Source organism: Melanostigma gelatinosum (genome assembly GCF_949748355.1).
Source record: "Melanostigma gelatinosum genome assembly, chromosome: 1".
NCBI classification, from domain to species: Eukaryota; Metazoa; Chordata; class Actinopteri; order Perciformes; family Zoarcidae; genus Melanostigma; species Melanostigma gelatinosum.
The window spans coordinates 20,620,860-20,639,868 of NC_136634.1; the positions used below are offsets into that span (position 1 = coordinate 20,620,860).

General features: G+C 43.5%; 1 protein-coding gene across 1 annotated transcript in view; it reads right to left on the minus strand.

Moving 5' to 3' along the window:
* Positions 1 to 19,009, minus strand: part of cdh13 (cadherin 13, H-cadherin (heart)) — a gene marked incomplete at its 5' end in the record, with an annotated part of 225,316 nt that overhangs the window by 147,157 nt on the left and 59,150 nt on the right. The window contains one exon of the mRNA XM_079268410.1: positions 5,127 to 5,271. Within this exon, the coding sequence (XP_079124536.1) occupies positions 5,127 to 5,271 (145 nt within the window). The remainder of the gene's footprint in view (positions 1 to 5,126; positions 5,272 to 19,009) is intronic.

A 19,009-nucleotide genomic window follows, 5' to 3' on the forward strand; every position in this document is an offset into this window, starting at 1 on the left:
CAGTCAATGGCAGTATAAGACCGGCAACAGAATGTGTTTTGAGAAATGAGTGTGAGTCAACGGAACCACCGTTCCATGGGCATTCAGCCATAACTGGCCACGCAAAATACTATGCAGTGTACTGCAGTAAAAAGTGAGATTAGCTGTGGACAGACAAAGAGGTGCACGATCATTAATGGATGCCCACACACATGTGAGCGATCGCATGACTCCCCTGCCTTATCCTTCAGATAAAAACACTGATGTTATTTCTTCACAGCAAGTACGACCCGAACTTGCTGTGAAGAAATTATGATCGGTCAAAATCAGACAACCCCAGTGGGGCAAAAGCAAGTCAGTCAAGCCAAGTCAACAGTTATAAAAAGTTGGTCGACCGGGCAAAGATGGAGAGAGTAGCGAAAGAGCAAATATGGGGGAGTAGGATGGTGTGTACACAAAGCCAAAGGGAATGCAGGACATGGAGGGAAAAGAGAATGAGAGAGATGACGAGCAATGGAGAGAAAGGAAGAGTGGAGGAGCAAACAGAAGATGGAGGGCATGCCAGGAGACTCGGGCTTTGGCTGCCTTTGTTATCAGTTTGCACAGAAATGTCAGAGCACTGTGGCACCCCCCACAAATCGACTACTACCGACCAGGAAACATATGGGGAGCTGAAAGGCTGTTAAATACAATTTGCATGATTGACAGAGAGATGGAGAGACAGCCAACATGTCAGCTCAGCTTCGATGAGCTGACATGTTGGCTAAGTAGACGATTCAGTGCGGAGATTTTGCAGGCATATGCAAGAAACACATCTTTAGAGCCGCACGCTTCATCTTATCTCTGAGCTCCATCAGATCTGGCATCCATGACAACTCAAGTACCAAGAAGCTGTCATATCACACCATCCTGAAAACACATCCAAACTTCACTTCACTTTGTTTTTGCTCACCTTGGTTTATCCAACCCGGCCATGATCCACTCAGGGAAGAAGCACAGGGTTATAAAAGCATTTACTGAGTATATTTGAGATGTATTAAAAAATAAAGAGCACAGCATCAAAAAATTACAAATAAAACCAAATTCAATTCTATCGCCTTGAGCAAGAAGGTCTCTGGCGGATGATATCGGATAACCCAGTAATGTAAAATGAGTTTCTTTTAAATGTATTGGCGCTGAGCTTGCAGAACTCAAGAGTTAACTTGTCTGCTAAACAGAGTTCGGGCTAAAAGCAACTATGATGATTCAGGTGTTTTGTGGGAGTCTGGCCCTCATATCAATAAGAGATTTCCCTGCTGGGAATTACTTTTTTTTCCTAATTCGCTCCCAGTGGGCTCATTTTCTATGTAAGCGTGTTGAGGTTGCATGTGTAGTCTGCCGGCGAGTGTGCAGGCAAACCAAAACGTGGACAATTATAATAAAAGCAGCAACACGCTGTCTCGGTCAGGATTCAGAAGAGTCCAATAAATCACTTGTGTGTTTTGTTTTTTTTCGTGACAATTGGATTCCACCATTTAATCCCTGTCAGTTCAGGACCAAAACAAATGAAATGCACTTTTAGTTTGACTGCAATATTCGAACAAGATTCAATTGTGCCAGTTTGTCAGCCTATTAACTCGGTCTGCATATAGCCAGTAATGGCAAGTTGCTGCCGATTCGCATCACAGAATCGGCAGCGCATATCTTTTCATTTCCCCCTCTTGTTTTACTGCCTGTGCTTTCTACCTCCAACCATCTGACGAGGATCCACGTTCCACACATTGCTCCAAACAATCCGTGCGCTCCAACATGTTTGCCCTTCAGACTCATGACAGGTAGACCTGCGGAGCTCTCTTTTTTTCCACTGAATCAGTGGAACCCAGTTCAAGGTGAACAGCAGGAGCACGCAGGCGGAAGGAAGCGACTGAGTTTTGCTAATTCCGTCATTAGCGCCGTGTGGTGCGACTGTGTCAGTTGGAAACATTGTGGGACTCAGAGGAACACATGTAAGTGGTTGCGGTAGGAAAAGGTCCTTACTGTGACGAATAAATGACACAACATTTTGAAATATTTTTTTGCTTCAAAACTATTTATACTGACAGCAATGTTGCTGCACTTTTTCAGTAAAAGGCTCAAATAGATTTGTGCAGGCAGAGGCCCGACTGTTGGGATCCTCTTGACCCAGAGCAGCATCTGGCAATCTGTCTGCGGTTAACTGTTGTATAGCCTACGCAGTGTGATGTATATGTCTCGGCTTTTATTGTGAAAGGTAAGAACGAAGGGATCTGGTCTGTGCTGCCTTTATCAAGGTTAAAATGATGAATGAAGTTTGCTGTCTCAGTTCAGACTAAGGAGCCCGACGTGTTTTGTACAATATAGCGTATCTTTTCAACATATTCGTTTTCGCACAACGTGATTTGTTTGATGCCTCCAAGTTCAGAAAAATCGACCTCCCTCCAAAAAAGAAACATTGCTTTTTTACCATGTAATATATCGTGTTCTGTGTAAAAGTACTCAAACAACAGTTCGAAGAATCATATTGACGTGTTCATCATCTCTTTCTTTCTTCTAAAAGCAGTACGGTCCGTCTTAAATGTCCAGAGAAGGTCAAACTCATAGCAGTTAAGAACCCCAATTTGCAGAAATTTGTAGGTGCAGAAATGTAAAATCCAGGTCTATTGTCCAGTGGAGGAATGCATTCAGCAATAAGAGCCAAACTGAACCTGGCAGTGAAAACCTGGCAGTGAACATCAGATGTGACCGCCTCCACAATGTTCCCCCCAGGCCTCATGTCATATATAACCATTGTATGGTGGATGACAGTCATTCACACCACAGCTACGTAGATAGAATAAAAAAATATATATATTTTAAAATGAATTTACCCGGCTTTAATGACTACGCAATGAGCTTGTATAAAGGTTTCAGGAGGTGAGCTCAACTTTCCTGAAATAGAAACGCTGTACACTCAAGCAGCAACTATTTATATTTTAGACCAGCGAGGGCAGGACTGTCACCGTGATAGCAACAGCGATAGCAGTGACAACAGCTCAGAGAGCAAAGAAAAGAAGCTGCTGTGACAAAGTGACAGGGAGGCATCTCAAAGAACATTGAAATTTACAGCAGAAGCCAGAGGTGAAGGGTCTTCTCGAATGCTCTGCCAGCTCTGCCTCAAAATGATTCATTCTCAAACACTTGACCATGAGATGGGGAGGAAAGGTAGTGCGGAGCCACCGACTATAGTCCATAAAGGAGCAATCTGTCTCTACATATCGATCATTAGAACCAGATAACTGTCGCAACACTCTCAATTGGTAATATAAACGCCAGTTTGCTTTCCAATTCCTCCAAATGCCATAAAATCTCTCGTCGTTTGAGACACAGTGCAGGGAAGGAAAAGGAACATAGTCGCTGTTACTTTAAATTGTGTCACAGACTGGAAGACTTTTAGAATAAAAGTTGTCTTGGCAAGTCATTTAAAAAAAAAGAAGAAGCTTTTTAATGCAGAGTTCTGGTTGTTTCCATCACTGTTTAGACCAATTGTATGTCCAGCTCTGACAATTGGTGACTAGCTTCCTGCTCCAGTGGGGCTCTTTAAGTTCTTCATAGGCATATCCAGAATCTGTAGCCAAATCATTTTAGTAATTCAAACGAATCCTCCAGTAACGCAACAACACATTCGGTATTACAAAGCAGTAACAGTGGTGACATCACACACTTGCTGAGGGTGCCTTGTTGAAATGACAATTTGCAATCACACCCGCCAATTGGCACTGTTACACGGATAACTTCTGGATTCAGATTCAAAGATCCGGTCGGCCTCATTAGAATAGTGTCAGGTACAACTTCATCTGAACACACACGGGGAGATATGTCTGTAGATTACGCTTAAATGCAGCTTCACACTTTGGTAAACATTACAATGGTAATTCAAAATGAGGGTGTTTACAGCTACTGTGAGCATAGCATCTTCAATTTGTTCTGATGTTGTAAGACGTATGAAACGTCTCAGTACGAAAGAAAGAGAAACATGCTGTGTTGCTATCAGGCCCCTCACGGCAGCGCCCCTACAAAGGATGTATATTTATATGAAATAATAATTGTGAGCAAATGTTGAGGAGAGTTTTTAAATTTCCAAACGGTATCAAATTTCGTCACATTTTCGGTTGACGTTTGTAAGCACAGCATTCAAAATTAGCCCTTCTTCTCCGACTCAACGAGCGAGCGAGAGGGTGAGAGAGAGAGAGAGGGCAAGAGAGGGCAAGAGAGAGAGAGAGGGGGGGCGAGAGGGAGAGAGAGAGAGAGAGGGCGAGAGAGAGAGAGAGCGAGAGAGGGCAAGAGAGAGAGAGATGGCAAGAGAGGGCAAGAGAGAGAGAGAGGGCAAGAGAGAGAGAGAGGGCAAGAGAGAGAGAGAGCGAGAGAGGGCAAGAGAGAGAGAGGGAGATAGAGAGAGAGAGGGGGCGAGCGAGAGGGAGGGAGAGAGGGGGCGAGCGAGAGGGAGGGAGAGAGAGCGAGAGAGGGCAAGAGAGAGAGAGCGGGCGAGAGAGGGCAAGAGAGAGAGAGAGAGGGCGAGAGGGAGAGAGAGGGGGCGAGCGAGAGGGAGGGAGAGAGAGCGAGAGAGGGCAAGAGAGAGAGGGCAAGAGAGAGAGAGAGCGAGAGAGGGCAAGAGAGAGAGAGAGCGAGAGCGGGCAAGAGAGAGCGAGAGAGGGCGAGAGGGAGAGAGAGAGAGAGGGGGCGAGAGAGAGCGAGAGAGGGCAAGAGAGAGAGAGAGAGGGTGAGAGAGGGAAAGAGAGAGAGAGAGAGAGAGAGAGCAGCGGGGTCGAGCAAGCTAGAGAGTGAATGAATAGAGAGGGACCAGCTTCAGTGAGTACAAAGCTGTGAATCAGAACAATTTAAATGTATTTCCTGATTATTTCACGGCGATTACTTTCTAAAGCACAAATAAACACATCCACACCTCCTCGCCACCTTGACACAGGAAATATACACACACACACACACACACACACACACGCGCGGATGGAGTCATCGTCACAACAACCACATCCAACCGAAGATCAGAGACGTCTCGTGCGTCGCAGTCATGGTGTGTGTGATATTGCTCTCCAACTGAATCCAATCACAGCGCAGCTCTCTCCAGAGTCCTTCAGTATAACAATGCCACCTACCCGGAGGGGATCCCTCGAGCACCTCTCCTGTGTGGCGCGTCTCTCTGAAGATGGGCCGGTTGTCATTCTGGTCGATGACAGTGATCACCAGCGTGGCCGGTCCCTCGACAAGGTTTCCAGCGAAGTCTGTGGTTGAAACTTCCAGCTGTGTGGATACAAAGATAAAGGAGTTCATTTTTCAGAGATGAAGATGGTGTAACTGGGTGTAACTCTCATTTACATAAAACTGTAGGTGGGTGACGGTTCACAATCTTTGCTGTTCTGCTTCTTGCTACAAAAAAAAACATCCTGTCGCGTTTCCTATGAAAAGACAGCCAAAACAGATGTAATAGTCTCTACAAACATCACTGGATCTCCCCTTACAAAGGACAATGACGCTTAACAGCTGGATTTTCCACACGTCTTAAGACAGATTGTTGCAATTATTTCGTCTTTGCTGCTAGTGGCGGGCAATTTTACTGGATTACAATAATTATTTGTTCCTTTATGGGTATCAAGTGTCTGAGCATTGAGTATAAAGTCCCTAAACCTTTTGTTGTTAAATTCCATCAAGGGTAGTTCTAATACTGGTCATCTTTCAACCTCAAACATCCATGAAAGGTTTCTCTGCATTTGGTTTGTTTGTTTTCTCTGACAATTTCTGACATTCAAGCGTGATCTAATCGGGTCCTTGCATGTGTAAGACTCTCCTGATTCCTTTTCAGGCACTTAAAGACATACAGATAAAACCTTTCAGTCGAGCCGGTTATGATTACTCATCCCCTCATCTCTACCTCCATCGACCCACATCACATATTTATGAATTCGGCTTCTCCCTACTCCGCACTTTTGCTCGCCGGTTCACCTAGGGGACCTTTGCCAGCTTAACAGTGTACAGTCGAAAACATGCACAATGTGAATTCGCCGAGAAAGCAGCTTTCAATCCAGAGCGTAAGACCCTGTCCTGTTTAGTCAGCCTACCTAAATACTAAATGGACACTAGTAAAGCCTGGCCTACTAATAGATACTTAAGATCACTAAGTAGTTTAAGTATAGAAAGATAAAAGATGCTCTCTGTATCTACTGACTCTAACCAGCTGTATTGTTGTTCAGCTGTTATGTATAATCAGAGTAACTCCGGTATTGTGCTGGCACAACAGTTTCAGATTCAGCACAACTGCAACATCTCTTCTGCGCTCCCTCTTCCTGTTGGCAAGCTCTTGTGGCTAGAAGCTGGTCAGATGTCAAACCCCAGCGTTCACAATGGATAGAATGAATACAACTCGGCTGCATGCCGAAGTAAAGCTCTTTCCTGACTAATACTTGGAGTGTTCAGGACATAGTTGCTACATGTATTCATAAACACAAGTAGAAGTTCTAAATTGAGTGAACACAGCTTTCCCTTTAACCCTCATCCAACATATTTTACACACAGGTAACACCGACAAATATCACTGCAAAATGGTCTCCTCAAAACAGTATTAGTTCTGTAGTGAATGTCATCTGAACAAAAAGAAAACAGATTGTTGTTATTGTAGGAACGTTACAGCTCATTTGCACATTGTGTGCGTGTGCACAGGAGGACACCTGTGTCTGCTGCGTCTGTCTCCTTCACAGAAAAGTACGAGGATGAGGGTTAAGGTGCTACATGTAGCCTTATTAAAAGTAACAGCGTCAAATTAATTGGGATGTCTTAATGTGATTAGCATAACAAATGAAACCATAGTTGAGACGGCTGGGAGGCGTTCTCTTGTTTATTAAGAGAGCAGTGGTGTCTTTCGTTAAATGCAATTATAGAAATGAATGTCTCGGTTAAGAATGTGGTATTGATTTTGAGGCGCCGTATCTCGCACATTTGGGTTACAATGAATTAATGGAGGCCACAGACTGCAGGAAAAAAAGAACAAACCCATAGAACATACAGTGAAACTGCATCTCAACATGCTAACGACTGGACGCATGACAGCCTGACTTGGATCCCTTTTGATATCATCTAAGCGTGTGTGCTACGAGACATCCCACCAGCAGATGAGGCGGTGCACCCTATGAAGTCAGTGATCTGTATCCTATAAAGACACCATATGTAAAGGCATTACCTCAATTCCAATCTTAATCTGTGGCTAAAGAGACCACTTCACTTCCTTTATTAGCTCTGGAGCAGGGCTGGAGAGATTCATCAGGGAGCGAGAGAGGTGCCTCCTTTATCTGGGGCATCACATTACCGGCCTTTCCTCTTCCTATCAGTAATGCATGACATCACGCAACCTCTGTATCACACGGGTGGGTCATCCCGCTTCCTCTCCCTTCATGTTGATCCTCTGTCTTCCCCCTTTTTTTTGTCCCCCTATCGGTCCCTTACCATGAAGCCCGGAGCGTATAGCGTAATGGCAGTAACGGCACACATGCAGCTGAACTAAGTGTTTTAGGTGTTAGGAGCCTAATGGTTTCATATGTCATCTCGTCCTCCTCTCTCTCTCTCTCGCTCTCTCTCTTTCTCTCTCTCTCTGCCTTGAGAATATACTGCGGGAGGTTATTCATGAGAGGGACCATTTCCCCCTCTGTCTCCATCCTGCAGAAGTGCTGACTCTCAACTAATGGTGTTCTCAACCCAACATGCATTTCCATCCGATCCACACACACACACACAGGCTCACACACACAATAAGAGGAATCGTATGAGGCTGAAACAAGCGTGCAGGGGTCTGCATCGCAAACGAACTCGAGTCCTGTGCCAACAAGCGTCTGTACGCATGACTTCCCTCACTCAGACTGAGGCAAACACATTAATACATGCACACCGTGCGTGTATATTAGCGCGCGTAGCTTTTCTTCTCAGCACGTCTGAGCTGTAATGAGAACATTAGTTGCCAGGTGCCTAGCATCACATCATTTGAATGGGGGATCACACCGGCAACACAGCAGTAACCTGTTTGGCAGACGGAGGGAATACATAATCAAACGCATGCAGACTCACAGCAAAGACAATGGTGAGGTGTTTCAAACAACGCTAGCCATGAACAGCTTTGGATTTACATGATTTTCTTTCAGCTATACAGTATAGGAGATGCAAATATCTTAGCTGCACCCCCCCCCCCCCCCCCCCCCACATGTTCTAACTGGGGTTTGAGTATGCAGTGCATTCACAGTAAAGTTTCTGTCAAAAGTGAAGTATTTGGTCTGTCAAAGTCATTTTAATCTCTAAAGAAAAATAGTTTTAAGGGTAATTCGGAAGCAAATTAGACAAGCGCAAGCTCGGCCCGGACAGTTGCTGAGGTTAGCACATTAAAGTGCAAGTCAGTCGCACCGTGGCGAGTGCAACTATAACGGGGAAGCAGGACTCTGAACCCCTCTGTGGGTTCCCGATCAGCTGCAAGAGCAACGGGGGGAGAGACTTGATGGGTGGCATGTCGGCGTTGCTCCACCATTACAGGGTATGTGAATGGAAACAGATCAAACATGCTTACGCACGTTCAAATCGACGGCATCAGCCAGATGTGTGGATTACAGGGAAAAAGGAATTAAAAAGCCCATCTCCTTGATTCCCGCCGCTTTCAAGCAGCCTTTAGAAGCAAACGCAGAATGGGATCAAACAACTGCAGCAGTCATTTCGTACACATGGGCAATTCCCTGTGCGTTACATGAATAACATAAAAAGGAACATTTGAAAAACAACATGATCAAAATCAGATCAGATAAGAAAGTACAAAGTACTCCTCCGTATGCACACGTTTTATTTTCGATCATTCTATTTGTCGAGTATTTTCATTTTCATAGCACAAGAGATGCTTTTCAGTTGTAAGGACTTTTGTGACGCGCTCCCTTTTGGGAAAGTGTTTGTTCGCTGTTCCTACAGTGGAATACACAAGTGTTTGGAAAGTTCCTTACTTTCATAATGAAACCAAAGTCGTTTGCGGGCAAGATGCTATCTCATCAAGTAAATATTGTCAGTGTGCAATGTAACTATAGCAGCCCTAAATATGGCAGCAGTTGTCCTGGTAGATACATTTTGTAAAAGCAGTGTACCTGTTATCAACGCTACACTCATCTTTCAACGTCTACTACTTCAGCTGCCGGTTCTCCTCTAATAGCTCTTTTTGTACTTGTGCCGAAAGAATTGTAAGTGGTCCTCGTTGGTTGGACGCTTGTGCAAATCCTCACCTGTGCACCATTCTTCTCTTCTTGGAGATCTTTGCACGATGGAAGGCTGCACAGAATAGCTGCATATGAAGCTCTCGCGTATGTTCACTCAGGAAGACTAAACCAGGAGTTTATTTCTCATACATCTGCCAATCACTCCTCACGCACGCTCGCTCATTATTTCCTTGCTGTCGTTGCTCGAGGCTGTCAATCATGATATCAGCTGTTCTGATGAGCTGGTCTCTTCTATCCAACAGCACAACGAAACAATTACATCGTCAGCCTATCACCGTGCTGCTGGCTCATTTTAAATATGATTGTCTCTCTAGCTTCAGTACGTTCATGCTGCTGTTACGCACCCGTCCACCTCCCCATATCCGCCCAATCTTCGCAGATCCATCAGCTTCATCAACAGATTATTCTATCAGCCTCATCATCCACCACCACCACCAGTGTCTGGACTCCACGGGGTAGGGGGGGGGGTATCTTGCTGCTGCTCAGGGCAGACGCCCCTCGATTACAAATCTCCCTGTAGAGCACCGAAGACTCTGTCAAGACTTTATCATCACGTATCATCTGTGTATAACAAACAATTATATTTGCTTCATCTGACTTGTCTCTCCTGATTCAAATGATGTTGTCTGTGGATGATGGACATAAAAAGAGAATGTTTTTTTCAGCATATATGTGGACATGTGGGAATATATGGAATATGGTATTTTGAGACTCAATTAGCTTCCAGAATATCAGTTATACTGCACATTTATACACCACCTTCAACTGGCAACTTTTAAGAATCTATAAAAGATCCATTTCTTACTTGTTTGGATGCTTGACATTGTATTAAATCTAACTTATTGACGCTTTCTGCATCAATGTGTAAAGACAATGACCCATTTCATTCCTAATAGCACCCAATCATAATGACAGCGTGTGTGTGTGTGTGTGTGTGGGTGGGTGTGTAGAATCGTTTGGCAATTTGAAGTCAGAACTGAGGCATTGCATTCCTCACACGGCTCATCACTTGCCTGTTAGCAACATGAGGAGGCTATATCGTCTCTATCGCGGATCAGAGCAAGAAACATTTCCCTCAAGTTGAAAATTTGCATCTATGTGTGCGAGAGAACGCAGTGATTTCAATTGGAGAGTTAATGACTTGTTAACGGCAGGGAGGATTGGAGAAAACGGGCTCTGCTTGAGCCGCATCAGCAGCAGACAGTCACAGCAGAGATGATAAACTCTGAGACCATTACCCCACCTTCAGAGTGCAGGTCTGTGACTACGATCCATCGTGTCTGCTAGCATCACAGGTCTCAGTGAACGCTCTCCTCTCACGTTCCTTTTTGCCCTGAGACCGTCAGTGGAGCTCGAGCAGGGCCTTTTTGTTCTAAGGGCTGATATAATTACCACACATAGACATTGACAGCTCTCATGGTGGAGAGCTCGCAGTTTCTTTCGAGATCAAAAAGTGTTGCTCGGATATTTATTCGTCATAACTTTGGTGTACTTTATCCAAATGGATGCTACCCTCTGAATATCTTCTGTTACTACAAATGGATTTCCTCAACCATGTGAGGCTTCATATTGACAGGTGGCATTTACTTTTGTTTTTTAAACTGACACAACCTTGGTGTAAAAGGAGTGTGGCTCCATCCTTTTCCAGGCATGAAAAGGATTCAGAGCTCTTGTTATTCAACACATGGACAAGAGGAATCAGTGACACTTAAAAGCCCTCTCCTAAATGTGCCAGAGACACACATGCATGCCGACACAAGCAAACGTAGAGAAGGGTGTGCAATTGTAACTGTTCAAGGGTGGAAATAACTGAAATCCTTTGGCTTGTTTCAATCTGATTTTATGATAGAGCCAGACATTACATTCCTCACTTTCCTTCTCCTCTGCACTCCAAGACCTCCAAGCTTTGAGTCCTGAAAGGCCTTTGTGCAGAGATGAGAAGCCATGCAGGTTGATTACAGGGGGGGGGGGGGGGGATATGGGCAGAGGTGTGAGCTGAAGCCCAAGTCAATTGGGCGGTTGGCTTATTGTGGCAGAAGCAGAGGAAAAGGTAGATGAGCTGAGAAGCCTTCATCACTGCCTTAAACACCCGACGAGAAAGTAAAAAGGGGAAGTGGTGAAAAGGGGTCTAGTCATGCATATGGAAGCGTCTCCGTTGCCTTCACACTGCCATCGCCTCATTTCACATCCAGCATTCAGCTCCTCCTGGGCCATTCAAGTAGCCCTCCCTGTGCTGGGGCGGCGCATTCAAAGGTGCTCTGCCTGCCCATCGCTTTCTTAAGATCCCAGTGAAACGGCTCTGCAGCAGCTCCGAGGTGAATAATTCCCAGAACCTTCCAAACACTCCTGTGGCTCAGCTTTTATCAGCAGGCTGCGCTCCACCTCCGCAGAACCCCGGCCCTGCCCTAACACTCATCAGACAGTCTCCCCCAGACAGCCATTACTCTCCCATGGACAAGAGCAAGGGAGGCATGATCTGATCACTGTGAAACGTCCTGAACTGATTCACTGTGCAGTGATTTGGCAGCTCAGTTTGGAACACCTAAAAATAGAAGAACCCAAAGGTGGGTGAGTGATGGTGGGAAGAACAGGAAGCTCGCTGTGCCAGTGACCACTAGATCTCAAACAATCACTATGGAATACAGTATATGCTTTAGGAAACAGCCTATTGCATAATATAATAGCATTGTGGTTCTTATATTTTAATTGTGTTAAAGCCACAAAGACAAACATCACAGAGAGACATGTAGCACTGTATAAGAAAAGCCCTTCTTTTCAATTTTCATACAGCTTCTTCTATAGTAAAGCGAGATGAGATAACAACAAAGGAATGTTGTTGTTTTTTCTCTCAGCCTCCCAAAACAATTTCCCTTTTTCCTCTACTCCTCTCAAAGCGTTAGACCTCAAAACATCAGCCTCCCTTAGAAAGATCCGCAGGGATATAAGGTTGTTAATTCACCGGCCCTGTACACATCTGCTGCATCAACCTTCAGAAGCTTCAATCACTCGAAACCAATGAAATGAAGCCGTGGAAGCAGGCTGTCAAGAAGGAAGCGCAGCTGCCAAGTGTGTTTGGTGCTCTCACCGTGGCTCACTGGGAAAACACTTGAAGACCCACTGGGACTGGGTGAGAGTTTTTCTGCTGAAACAGCACATTTTCTACCTTCGAAGTGAAACTGCAACTTTGTGGAATCAAAGCTTAAAGCAGGTAAACCGAAAAGTCCCCATCCTCCTCAGCTATATTAGGGCTTTGCCGACATATTGTCAGCCATACTAGCTGCGTGTGTCTCGGGATAGCATCTGTTGTTCTGTGGGTTAGTTGATCCACCACATAAGTCCAGACTGAAATATCAGAACAAATCTAAGATGGATTGCGATGAAATGCAGGACAGTCATTTGTAGTCCCCAGGGGATGAAGCCTACATGATCCTCTAACTCTTCTGCAGAACCACCATGAGGTTGACATTTGGGGTTTTGAGTGAAACATCTCAACAACTATTGGATGGATTACCATGGAATTTGAACCAGATATCCAAGATGCACACAGGGATGAAACTACTTCTTAGAGTATCCCCTGACTTATTCTCTATAGCGCCAACAGTAGGTCAACGTTTACACTTATTGATGTCTACTGTACCAGAGACATCCATGTTCCTAGACAATGCATCCTGATGACTTTTGATCCACTGACCTCCTCTCTCGCACCACCAGCTGGTTGACATTTGTGGTTTTGAGTGAAATTTGATGGATTGCCGTTGAATTAGTCACTGAATTGTGATAACTTTTGGTCATACCTTAACTTTTCATCAAGCGCCATCATCGAGGCAACTTTTGAATTTGCCCGACATTTTGGTTTTTGTGACAAACGCTGCAAAACGAATGATGTTTCCATATTCATATATACATTCAATAAAAACATGATAGGATGTATTGCAGGGCTGTTGTATTCGACTGCAGTGGTTTCAGGTGGATATCATAAGTGTATAATCATCATGGCCCAGGAAAAGAGAAGGTATGCACATTACAATGTTAAAACATGGCTAATGTCTAACATACATGATACGCTGATCCAAATGTGGACAGCCACCAAAAAACATGTGACTTGACGGTGCTATCGCTCCCAAATTGCCTGACATGTCTTGTAATAGGTATGGTAGGGATGTAATGGTGCATTGTTTGGTACAGGATGTGCAGCTCAGTAAGTAATTAGTTTCAGGTTTGGTACCCCCCCCCGCCCATCCCACAAATAAGTATCATAGTAGTCTAGTATGATTGAATAGCATCTGAAGTACTCTGGCTGGTTGCTAAGACATGAATAAGGCACATCCTACACTCAAAACTTTGCATGAATGGAGTTTTTTATTGAAAAGTAAGCCTCAGCGTGCCTCTTTGTGTAATCCATGTGTGAGCAACGCGCCCTAAGTCTTAGTTCTAAAGTGTCAGTGTTATTAAACCTTTATTACTAGTCGTTATCAGCGTGAACATTTCAGAAGCCATACATTTTCTTAAAAAAAAAATCTTAATGTGCTCTTCAGCAAACAGGACTGTTCTTTGAATACTGGATAGTGTTGCATGTGCATTTCTTTGTCTGTCTCGTATCCCAGAGCCACTGATCTGAAATGTTCCTCATTACATCAAAAGAACAGAAGGCCTTGGAATGTCAAAGAAGATATAAATAGATCGTCTTTGGAGGGAGAGAGATTGAACAAAAGATGGAAGGTGAGAGAGTGGAGGTGTTAAAAGTATAGAGCAGATAGAAAATGACAGAAGAGATCTTTCATTCAGCTGGCCGTCTCGCAAGATAAAAAATAATCCTGCTTCAGAAAGGCGTTGAAAGAGTCACAAAGGCTCTCACTGGTGTATCATGGTACAAAATAGACACCCTCCCCCCCCCCCTCCCCGCCGAAGGTATAATTCAATCTCCTTTTGTCTGGCACTGAAGGTACTTTTTGGAGGGCCAGTGGAAAACTAGGCTTACCTGTCTGCTACTGTCTTGGCTGCTTCTTTTGTACGGTTTTATATTTGTCCTTAGAAGAGGCCTATATATATATATATATACGGTGCACTCAGGGACCGTGCTATGCCATCAACAAGACAGCTGTGTGCAATTACTGCACAGCCGTTTCATGTCTCTCTTTAGATAAAAAAAGACTGTCATATCCTTTTGAAAAAAACATGTTGGGAAATATAACATGAACAGTGGCGAAGGTGGGTCCAACATCGGATGAAGAAAAACATGTTGTGTGGTGTGCACATATTCTATAACACTTCATTAGACTGCATTATTAAATGATTGTCAAGATTATTATTGTGCACCTTCAGATCCTTTTAAAATTGAAGGACTAGTTTCAGTAAATATATGAATGACTTTAAAATCAGTGACGTTTAAAAAATGTTTTTATTTATACTACGTCTAGTATAAGACGTCCAGCTGAGCCTCGATCAGGACATATTGGACTAAATCATCTGAGAGAAACCTGATCCTTTTTATTTACTGCACCTGTTAGTGTATCGGCCTGCTCGTGTTACACAGCTCCTGACCTCTATGACAGCATTTTGCAGTGTAAAAATGATTTGGGCTTTTCAGTGCAAGCTCTACAAGCTTGGGCAAAACACACAGGTTCACTAAGCTCTATGATTGAATCAAGTCTGACGGGTCTGTTCTTGAATCTCATATCTCAAAGAGCAGCATACAAAATATTTCGGTAGCGGCTTCTTATGTTTAACTGACCATTGCTTTTGCTGGTTAAAATGACATATTAATACAATTCGTAACACTTTTCCAATGTTGGGTTTGTGTGCTCGTTCCAACTCTGTGTCTGTACTCGGACAAAGCTCGTCTGTGGGGGAAGAAGCTCCACACGGCTGTGTAAACGTGTTTCTGGAGTTCCAACGACGCTACAGAGTGATAAGTCTGTCCTAGTGAAATGATTTAGCTGATCAGGTCAAATTAATTTCATGATGTAAATTCCATATAAATTCCATTCGTATCATATCAATAATTTAGGTTTTCTACTTCATAGATTTGAATCATGGAATTAACTTTTATGTCTCTGACAGGTTGTGGGTTGAGTGTGCACCGGGCAGCTGTGTCAATAAGATATAAGTATTGGATTCAATTCGGTATCATCATATCCTGAATATTTATAACTTTCAATTCGCCTATATTTTCCTCAGCGAAAAATGCTTTGCTTCACTATGTGTCAAAGGTTACAGCATATCAATACATGTCTATCCGCAGAATGTGAAAGGTTGTTGATTTTGACAGTTGGGAATAAAACTTTGGATGCAACTTCCTGATCCTACACACTTGACCAAATGACTTTCAGCAGACGCAGGAGTGGGTGAATAATTCATGTGTTTTCATTTTTAGATGGTCAATCATTCTCAGCAATGACTTGGCCTCTTCTTACTGTATTTACTGTTGCATTTCCCTCAAGAGAGATTACCATAATCGAGTGACCCATTGCAGTCCATTTCCTGTCGCTTGTGGTCAACGTCAGCCATTTTAGTGGAGTGTTTCTGTCTCCGGTCTCCACAGCTGAAAGTGGAGTGCATTAGGGGTTGTGCCATGTGGCTCAGCAGGCCACGGACAGGCTGAATTAGCAGCTGTACTGCCTGAGGCGGAGCAACAGGGCGCTCGCTGTTTAATCAGGTTATCTGGGAGCAGGGGCGTAGCAGTTTGTCTGCAGGGGTTTCTGGAAGGACAGCAGGAGGGTGACACAGCTCTCACAGTTGAATGATCATGACCTGAAGGAAGGCTTACAAACACGAAACCAATGTGAAGGAAACTTGAGAGAAATCTCTCTGAGCTGCCGCTGCAAAAATGGTTTCAAAGAAAGTTATTTTCTGTCATTCCATCTAATTGAACGTTACTTATTTCCGTGTCATCATCTTCTGTCATTTGTCTCTCGTTAACAACGGGGTCGTTTGCAAAGGATTGTTTTTGTTGTAGAGAGTGTTGCAAACACAGTTAACTAGACAATTATGTGTGTGAAATAAATTATAGACCAGCGGTATAATCATCGGAGCGCAACGGAGTGTGACCCTGTGGCATGAAAGCATTGTGGACGTATTTCTTAAAGGTAAGAGCTATTATGGGGGCGAGAGGTTTGCTTGCTCGGGGAGTAGCTGCTGGTGGTGTTGATAGTGTGTGTGTGTCCTTTATCTCTTGCCCACATACAGGGACTAAGTGCACATCAGGCCTGTTTTCCAGTGTGCAGGGCAGCGTATCCTGCTCTCTAAAGCTCAGGAAATTACAGTCCAGCCAAGCAGAAAACAGGAGCGGGATTTGGACAAAAGGCTTCACCTGTCTCAGGCCTGAGGCTCATGAAGTTACACCTGTAAAGGAGGAAGGCATTGGATGGCGGAATGAAACAGTGGTGTTTGTCTGTTGAAGGGTGTAGACGTGCACATGTGCAAGCTGTGGTACAGAACATGCAATATGTATTGTTTGTTTTCATTAAATTCAAAAAATAGCTTTTTAAATTATCTTTTATTCTTTGTAGTATTCCCCAATGTTCTCCTATTTCATCGGCCTTATTCTCACTTCCCTGTGGTGCGTTGTTCTTTCCTCTCTGCTCCTCGCAATGCAGCCCGTTCTCTTTCTGTCTGGAGGCACACCGCCCCCAAATTATTCATTACATGTGGCTGTTTTGCTAGCAAATGGAAGAACATTTAGTAAATAACAGTGTGGACCACACTCCGAGCAGCACACCCTTCAGTGACACAGTACTGTCAGTTGAAGAGCGGTGCAACGGATCATAAAACTCAGATCGGATCACGGATCAGAGTCATGGATCTGATCAGCACAAAATAAAAAAAAGGGAGAAAATTAAACTTTTAGAGATCCCTGATCATGTTTTTTTTACTACTGATACTAATTGCAGATCATTGATGGTCCAAAAATCATTTGAACCACTCTGAAGTGTGACAGTGTTTTTTCCCTCATAAAAACACACAATTCAAATGATAAGGAAATAAAACAGTGTTTTATTATCGATTACAATCAATCTTATCATTAGTAGTTTGAATGATATAATCTGCTCAGAGCTTAGTGTAAACTGGTTATAGTTCCCTCTCTAGCATCTATTTGATATTGCTGTGAAGACTTCTCCTTCATGGATTTATTCAAGTTTCTCACCAAAACTAAATTTTACAAGATCACACGTGAACACATTGTGAAAACGTTATAATTTACCTTTCGCTGAATCATATTTGTTCATTGAACAGAGCCTGAACGCATCGTAATGTAACTGAACAGAACCATCTCCTCGTGTCAATTTCAACACGGATTGGTTGTTTCTAGAAAAGCATAAACGATGTCCTGATGGCATATTTTACTGAACATTGGCAGATAGGGATCGTCAGTAAAACTTTATTTCACGCTGCGGTGGTTAACACTCAACTGTGTAATTAATCCGCGGTTCACGTGCGTGCCGAACCGCGAGGGAGGATCCGTACCGATCACAGATCATCCGTGGTCCGTTACACCACGAGTGAGGAGGGGCGGTGCACTCAGTTAAATGTTTCCTACAGAAACCTATTGTTTCTGGTTGGTTATCAACTGAAATCACACGAGAAAACACATGAAACCCCAAACATGCATCACCTAAACACAAGTCATTTGTCTCTCCATCCCACTCACACGCTGCCTTCCTCCTGCTCTGTCTTCAGTCTGGTAGTTTATAACATGCTGTTAAAGAGGTAATGCTTCCATGTGTGTGATTAAGGGTGATGTTTTCCACTCATAAGAAATAGGCAAACTGATAAAGCTATTACACTGACATGTTTAATGTGTGGAATGTCTTGTTTTTATGCATTTAAATCAGATTAAATCCATTACATTAGATAGAGCTTGTATTTAATATTGTGATGTGGTTCCTGCTGCTTTCCATTAAATGATGATAAATTGCTGATTTTTCCTTTCAACGTATCTTTTCAAAGGTTTTAGATCAGAACATTTCACTTGCCAATTGGCTTCTTTATCATCGTATTCACTAGATTTCACAGCTCCTTAAATCTTTGCCTCGTTTGATTTTACATTTAGGCCCGGGGGCTGTACAAAAATATATAAGTATAAAGATGTACATAAAGATGAGCAAAAATATCCAAAGACATCTACACAGAGATACATATACATTCACACGCAGCTATGCACACAGACACACAGACACACATACCCAAACAAACACAAACAGATACCCGAAGGGTCAAATGTTTGGTTTTCACCTATACATGCCCTTTTCCTCCACCTCAGCAACATGACGGATTACTCAACAATACTCTCTCTCTGACACATAAGCCATAAGCAGGAGAGAAAAGCCACAGTGGAGCAGGTATATCAGCCAAAAAGCACAGATAGAAAGCAAAGCTGTAAAATATGATGAAACAACAAATCCGTGAGATCTGTGCCTTGTGCAGAAAGGTGTACGGATGAAATCCTGCAAGATCGCCAAATGAGCAAATTGTGTGCATTATTTGTTCTGCATGTCTGCAAAGATTAAAAGCCTGAAGCAATTGAATGCTTACTGTTAGGAATTGAATAGATTTCTGCGAGGTCCTGGCCCGGAATGCTTAGCATCTTTGCATTGCATGTGTGCTGTGTTTAAAGATGATTGATTTGTATTATCTGTTCTTTTTAGACAAAAAGGGGACAACAGTGGGGCATACTTGTAAGGGGAAGGAACATTTCCGGAGTTTTCGGGACTGAGGAGATAACCAGCATGCTGTCAACAGATCCCTTATTCCCC